This window comes from Pyrus communis, chromosome 5 (genome assembly GCF_963583255.1).
Source record: "Pyrus communis chromosome 5, drPyrComm1.1, whole genome shotgun sequence".
In the NCBI taxonomy this organism is placed as follows: Eukaryota; Viridiplantae; Streptophyta; class Magnoliopsida; order Rosales; family Rosaceae; genus Pyrus; species Pyrus communis.
Window position 1 is genome coordinate 5,693,168 of NC_084807.1, and position 8,004 is coordinate 5,701,171.

Sequence of the window (8,004 nt, forward strand, 5' to 3'; positions counted from 1 at the left end):
AAATTTGTTGTTAGGTTTCTTGGGTAGCAGTGGAACATCGGAGTACATCTATCTCAAACGCCCACTCTTTGTAACCGACCTTGTGTGCTGGGTTTCTCGAATCTCTCTTATTTTGTTTTTAATTATTTGACATTTACATTCCACTGGTCGGTCAAGAGTTAAACGCCGCCTCTTACATCCAACAAAATATCTTACGCATATACCAAACTGAAAAGGAATTACAAAATCTACAACCAGAGGATTAGAAAAATCTCGTGTCCTCCTCAAATCTCCAAACCCTGCGTATTTATATGTACTTGCGGAATCACTGTCCTTCTTTCTCTCTCTCTCTCTCTCTCGCTCTCCACAACGGCACAACCACAACCAAATGCCACAACACCAAATGCTTACCTTGAATCTCAGTTGTCCTTCTTCCCCTGTCATTTTCTCCAAATCGCTCCATCAACTCCCCCCTATTAATGCCTCCTCCTCCCCCTCCTCATCACTTCTCACCAGAATCCAAACGCACTCATATCCTCTGCCCCAAGAACCCACCTCTTTGAAACCCCAAACATCCTCCAATTTCTCCAAATTCTCAAGCTTTACCAGAATCCATGGCTACCCATTTGGAATTTCTTCAAAAGAAACAAAACCCATGTGCCAGATTCGAGATTTGAGCTCAAAGATCAGCCATTTGAGCAAAACCTGTGGATTCCCATCTGGGTTTGGAACGAAACCCAAATCCCAAATCCCCAAAGCTGCTTCTGAATCTAATCCAGGAGGAGAAACGGAAGCCACAGTCTCAAAGCCCAAGGTCACCACCGTCCAGCTCGCGCTTATTTTTGGGCTCTGGTACTTCCAAAACATTGTCTTCAACATCTACAACAAGAAGGTACTGAATGTCTTTCCATTTCCATGGCTTCTCGCATCTTTTCAGCTCTTTGCTGGGTCTGTTTGGATGTTCATTCTCTGGTCTTTGAAGCTCCAACCCCGCCCGAAAATTTCAAAACCTTTCATCGTTGCACTCCTTGGACCTGCATTGTTCCACACTATAGGTCACATTTCAGCATGTGTCTCGTTCTCTAAGGTGGCTGTTTCTTTCACCCATGTAATCAAATCCTCGGAGCCTGTTTTCTCAGTAGTGTTTTCGTCGTTCCTAGGAGATTCGTACCCGTTACAGGTCTGGCTCTCAATTCTCCCTATTGTAATGGGTTGTGCTCTAGCTGCTATCACTGAGGTGTCATTCAATGTGCAAGGCCTTTGGGGTGCTTTGATTAGCAATGTCGGGTTTGTGTTGAGGAACATTTACTCGAAACGTAGTTTACAGAACTTCAAGGAAGTAGATGGGTTGAATTTGTACGGTTGGATCAGTATAATTTCGTTCTTCTATCTGTTTCCCGCCGCTATTTTCGTTGAAGGGTCTCAATGGGTTCAAGGATATCACAAAGCTCTTGCAGCTGTGGGAAAACCATCCACATTGTACATATGGGTGTTGTTATCCGGAGTGTTTTACCATCTCTATAACCAATCGTCGTATCAAGCACTTGACGAAATTAGTCCCTTGACCTTTTCAGTTGGGAACACAATGAAGAGGGTGGTGGTAATCGTATCGACTGTGTTAGTGTTCAGAAATCCAGTCAGACCTCTTAATGCACTTGGCTCCGCCGTTGCAATATTTGGGACTTTCTTGTATTCGCAGGCAACAGCTAAAAAGAAAAAGGGAGGTGAAAAGAAGGATTGAAAATAATTTTACTTGGTCTGGTAAAATTTGTGATTTTGCTTTGGTTTATTATACAGCTATCAAGTTTTAATAATGGCTCAGGTTTTGATATCATCATTCCTTCCCTTTGATTTCATACTTGCATCCCTGTGTTATTGTTGAATGTATGCTAGGATTGATGAGGCCTTTATTCTACCTGCTTGTTGGGCGTGAGGTTTTTGTTCGAAATTCGAATGATTTAGTTTTGGTGTTTATTTGAGCCTAGAGAGACCTACGAAGTTGATTGCAGAGCTTTGCCTTTTGGTTAAGCTTACACGTATGGAGAAGGCCATTTTATAGTTAAGTTTGAGGTGTATGTTGTCTGGTTTTATAGTTACGCGGCACCTGAGACTATGAAGGTTTGGGGACCATGGATTACTTGTAAGATAGTAGTTTATAGTGACAAGATGAAAACCTACGCTTTAGTAAAATTTTAAGTAAAGCAAAGAAACAAGGCTGGCTATAGATGAACCTAAACCCTAAACCCCAAATTCATCTTTCACATTGAGTAAACCAAATTCACATGTTCTCATTTGCATGCTCGATGAACTTTACTTTTCTTCTTGTTCTTTTGCTTCTAGTTCTGAGACCGTAAGCGCTGCTTCATCTTTTTAGTTGCAACGTTTAAACTTGTTTGTCCATTTTTCTGTCATATGCAATGCAATGACCACACTATTTTGTTACGTTCCACCGCTGATCTTTGTAGAGGTATATTGATACTGCTACCTTGATCTCTTGCTACTCTTGATTCAAGAGAAGAAAGATTTGCGTAGAGTTTCATCTGCATTCAAAATAATGTAGAAAGATTTGCTGAAAGTCGAAAATATTCGCCTCTTGATTATGCTTACGTTAACCTCCCCAAGTATAATTCGTTGATTGCCAGGACGCGATTGTTTATGTAGGAAGCACTTATTCGTCACACTAGAGGAGGAGAAACTAGCAACTTTAACCAAAGTAATCTCATAAAACCTAAATGGTCAACAATCAAAAGGCCTTGATTAATAGCATTGGTCAGTTGTTCATGTTGATATCAAGATATTGCAAACGTGTAAGGTTTCCAACCTAGTTGGGAATTTGGCTACCAAAAGATACACTAGATAGATCGAGATATCTTATACGGGCCTGTTTGGTATTTTATTTGAGTACCAAGTTTTTTCAACTCAAAGAACTGTTTTTGAGCCACGGAGCACCAACTGAGATATGGAACTTGGCTCCCATTGAAGTAGAGGTATCAAACCGGCACGGCACGAGCACGGTGCCGGTACTGTATTTTGGTACTGTAGGGACGACAAAACTAAACAAAAACCAGCAGCGGGGTCTTATTGCTGCCTTAGCAAACACAAGAAATTCACTTCAACAAAAAATGGGGATACGTACGTTTCGTCTACAAACTCAATTCATGTCTGACTGGTGATGAATGGCTCCCCACTATTCCCTCTCTCTCTCTCTCTCACGTACACACATCTGGTTGTTGAATAAACCAAATCAAAATGTGTTACTCTATTATTTGTATGTTTTCAACTTTTTGTTTTTGTCACTTTGTAAATTCATGTCATTTCGTCTCAATCACGCTACAAAAAAATGTACACTAATAAGCAAATTACAAGCTGAGACAATTGGTGCCAATAAAACCAAACTTTCTATTGTTTGAGTGGAAATGTATTGACTTGACTTAGTGAGAGCGTACAATGATGAGGTGCAAATTTGAGATGTAAAAGTCCAATTTACGGACTTATTTTTAATGTTGTGTCACAAGCTTCATAAGTTCCACTACTAAAGTGATCATGCAACGATATTGTCCCCTAAGGCCATCTCCAAGGTTTGGCCACATTTTAAGGAACAGCGCAAAGCTATAATTTTTCATCTTCAATGGTGCGGGGATTATATTTTGTTCCTATCAATATATTATTACTTCTACCGTTCCTATAACGAATCGTTGTATCAAGCACTTGACGAAATTAGCCCCTTGACCTCTTCAGTTGGGAATACAATGAAGAGGGTGGTGGTAATCGTATCGACTGTGTTAGTGTTCAGAAATCCAGTTAGACCTCTTTATGCACTTGGATCGGCTTGCGTCCGTGTGTGATATTGATGAATGTATGCTAGGATTGCCGAGGCCTTTATTCTACCTGTTCACTTGTTACCTGTTTGTTGGGTGTGAAGTTTTGTTCGAACTTCGAATGATTTAGTTTTGATATTTGTTTAAGCCTAGAGAGACCTAGGAAGTTGAGTGCAGATTTTTCCTTTTGGTTTTAACCTTTCACATATGGAGAAGGTCATTTCATAGTTACGCAGCGCTTGAGAGTCTGAGACTATGAAGGTTTGGGAGAACATGGATTACTGGTACCGTGGTGGTTTACCGTTCTTATCCTTCTTGAGCTTCCTTAATTACCTTGCAAGAAGAAGCTTCAACGTGTAGAATATTGGCAACCGATGAGTTGTATGTACACCTTGATTCATCTAGAGCTGATATTTTATTTTGTAGCGACACGATGAAACCCTACACTTTAGTAAAATATTAAGTGAAGCAAAGAAACAAGGCTGGCTAGCCCCAAATTTATCTTTCACTTTGAGTAGACCAAATTCACATGTTATCGAGTTTCTGTCACGTTAATCTCTGTTTGTCATTTGCATGCTTGATGAACTTTACTTCTCTTCTTTTTCTTTTGCTTCTAGTTCTGAGACTGTAAGCGCTGCTTCATCATTTCTGTTCCTACGTTTAAACTTGTATGTCCATTGTTTTGTCATATGCAATGACCACACTATTTTGTTACGTTCCACTTCTGATCTTCGTAGAGGTGTATTGATAACGCTTCCTTGATCTCTTGCAACTCTTGAACATGCTTGCCTGCTGCATCCTCTTTTATCAGGTTCACAAGTTAAAAACCATAGTTTGGTCAGGTATGGGGATTGACAACCTTGAAAGCAAATAAGCTGACCGGAATAACTTCAGACCGTTTAGGCACAATGTTTATTGCTTCAACTATGTAGTTCCTACCCCTGCAGGACCAAGAAAAATTAATGTCTAAATCTGTGATGTTGTTCTTGGCGCGTGGCAGGTGTGTACCATTCATTTTTTTTTCTTCTGCAACAGAAATCAGGAACAAAGGCACATTTTAAATAACTTGCATTCAAAATAAACCTCAAAATCTCCAGCATAATATTGAAGGAGCAACAATACATTCAGGTTAACCTCCCCAAAGTATAATTCATCAATTGCCATGACGCGATTGTTTATGTATGAAGCACTTATTCGTCACACTGGAGGAGGAGAAACTAGCAACTTTTACCAAAGTAATCTCATAAAAACTAAAATGGTCAACAATAAAAATGCCTCGATTAATAGCATTGGTATAGTTGTTCATGTCGAGGTCACGATATTGCAACCGTGTAAGGTTTCCAACCTAGTTGGGAATTTGACTACCAAAAGATACGCCAGATAGATCGAGATATCTTATACGGACCTGTTTGGTACTTGAGTACCAAAGTTTTTTCAACTCAAAAAACTGTTTTTGCGCCACCGAGCACCGACTGAGATATGGAACTTGGCTCCCGTTGAAGTAGAGGTGTCAAACCGGAACGGCACGAGCACGGTGCCGGTACTGTAGGGACGACAAAACTTAATAAAAACCAGCGGCGGGGTCTTGTTGCTGCCTTAGCAAAGACAAGAAATTCACTTCAAAACATGGGGATATATATATGTTTCGTGTTTTACTCTATTATTTGCATGTTTTCACTTTTTTGTTTTTGTCACTTTTCAATTCGTATGTTATTTCGTCTCAATTACATTACAAAAAATATGTACATTAATATGCAAATTACAAGCTGAGACAATAGGTGCCAATAAAACCAAAAGTTCTACTGTTTAAGTGGGAATGTATTGACTTGGCTTAATGAGAGTGTACAATTAAGAGGTGCAAATTTGAGATGCAAAAGTCAAATTTACGAACTTGGTTCTAGTGATGTGTCACAAGATTCTTAAGCTCCACTACTAAAGTGATCATGCAACGATATTGTCCCCTAAGGCCATCTCCAATGGTTTGCCCATACTTTAAGGAATAGTGCAAAGCTATAATTTTTCAACTTCAATGGTTTTGGGATTACATTTTGTTCTCCTTAATGTTTTATTGCTTTTTAGCATAAATATTATGTTACAAAACTCACACATCAACTATTATTTGTTGTTTAAATTACAAATTTATACCTATTTAAATATAATTTTTGGAACATATTTATTTTATAAAGAAAAAGTATATCAAAAATATCTATCTTTAGAGATAAATATTTCGAATATGACAGGTGTAAAATTGAGAACTATAGCAAAATACTTTTGGTTTAAAAATCTGTTTTTACGTTTTCAAAGTAGAAAAAAATCTTGGCCTTTGGATTTAAACAGCCATGTCATCATGCGGACAAAAAGCCACGACTGCATGATAAAACATGCAAACCGCACCACATGATTGCTGCCATATCACTTCATGGGCCTGAATTTTTATGTGTAGATTTTTTTGCCCTCCATTGGAATTGAATTTCGGAAAGATAAAAAAAAAGGGGGGGGCAAATTTTGGGTTTTAGCTCTTTATTGGTGATGATCTAAAACCTAGGCCTGTGACTCTTGGTGGTATTAAGCATAATGAACATCAAGTGGGTAGATATTTTTTTATTTACTAGGAACACGAGTTGTTACATCAAATGTCATACTATAATTGGAGAGATTATTTTTCAATATTTATCAACTTGTATTATGACACGTGATGTATCGACTTGTGTTCTAAGTAGATTGAAAATTTTCTCCACATTCACTTATGACAATACCTAATGATTTGTGTTTAAAACTTATATATCGTAAAACTGTGTGAATGCTCACATAACTTGACAAAAGATGAAAGAATGAAATGTCAACATTGTAGGCTTAGTAGTAAAAGTTTGGTTTTCATTATTTTCGAACGTATATTTTCTTCATACATTTAAAAAGGTGCCAAATCGAAGCCTCTATATATAGAGATGTGTTAGTAACTTTTAGTAACTTGCACATCATAAGATCAAAAGTAGAAAATGAATACTATTCTCTCTCTTCTGTTTACTTGCTTTCCTTGTGTGATACAATTACGAAAATATAAAATACGATACATTACTTTTCTTTCATTTCAATCTCTAGCAAATTTCTCTATCACTCTTGCTTATTGGTAACATTATGAATAATTTTTGCGTTATGTGATGAATATGGAACATCGATCACAATTCGAACTTAAAGGTACAAGTATGCCAATTTTAAAATTTAAGATGTCATTCCAATATCGCGGTTCTTGCCTTCTGGGTACAATTCAGATTTCAGATTCCTAGATAGAAATTTATAGGTTTTTTTCTTCATTTTTCCTTAAATTAAAATGGATTGATTGACCACTTACTACTATGGTGTAGTGGTATTATTATTTAATTATAAGTGAAAGAGTTTACGATTAATTATCGTAAAAAAAGAATTTGAATCAGATTATTACTAATCAGTTTAGTCCACCCTTCGATTTGTGTAGATAATATTGTTTCTTAATAAATAAATAAAAAGGAAAAAAAAAGGTTGATTGATTCTCTCTGCCCTTCTCCCTTGCTCGTTCTGTCATCGGCTACCCTCACCTCAGCGACCAACCCACTTCAACCAGGTTCTCCAAGGTATAATTTTTCCTATTAAAATTGGTTTCAAATTTCTTGGTCTTAGGCTTTTATCCTTAATCGTTAATGTGGTATGCCTTATGACTTATGGCTTTTGAATGAATTACGTTGTTCATAGAACACAAGAGGTGGTTAGTTTGGAAAATACTAGGTTTATGTTTGATGTTTTTGTTTGCTTGTTTATCTTTTTGTTAGATATATCTTTCCTTGGACTCTCAAGAGTTTGAATATATTTTCCATTTGTTGGCAACGTTATGTTGGAGCTCAAAATGGTCTTAAAAAATCTCATAGTTGAAGAAAACCTGTTCACCATTTTTCTTCATTGTTTTGCTCATCAACTTCAATGGCCATTGCTTGCGGAAATATTTGAGCCTACAGCCCCAATCCAACTTTTCGCCTTTAATTGTTTGCCCTACACACCCTTTTTTTTATGATAGCTTCAGATTATGAATGCTCCTCAATTACTGGCTTCTGATGGCAATCCATGGTTGTTCTCCGATGGACTAATGCCTCCGCATTTTTTCGATATGGTTAGGGATGTGGATTTGGTTGAGGTTAAAATGATTCTTGATATTCATATGTTTTTAGCTTCGCTTGTG

The 8,004-nt window shown here is 37.5% G+C and overlaps 1 protein-coding gene across 1 annotated transcript; it reads left to right on the forward strand.

Moving 5' to 3' along the window:
- Positions 1 to 1,813, forward strand: LOC137735154 (xylulose 5-phosphate/phosphate translocator, chloroplastic). The gene has a single exon (XM_068474545.1). It carries the CDS (start codon positions 368 to 370, stop codon positions 1,718 to 1,720), a length of 1,353 nt encoding a protein of 450 aa, XP_068330646.1. The 5' UTR covers positions 1 to 367; the 3' UTR covers positions 1,721 to 1,813.
- The last annotated feature ends 6,191 nt before the right edge of the window (positions 1,814 to 8,004 follow it).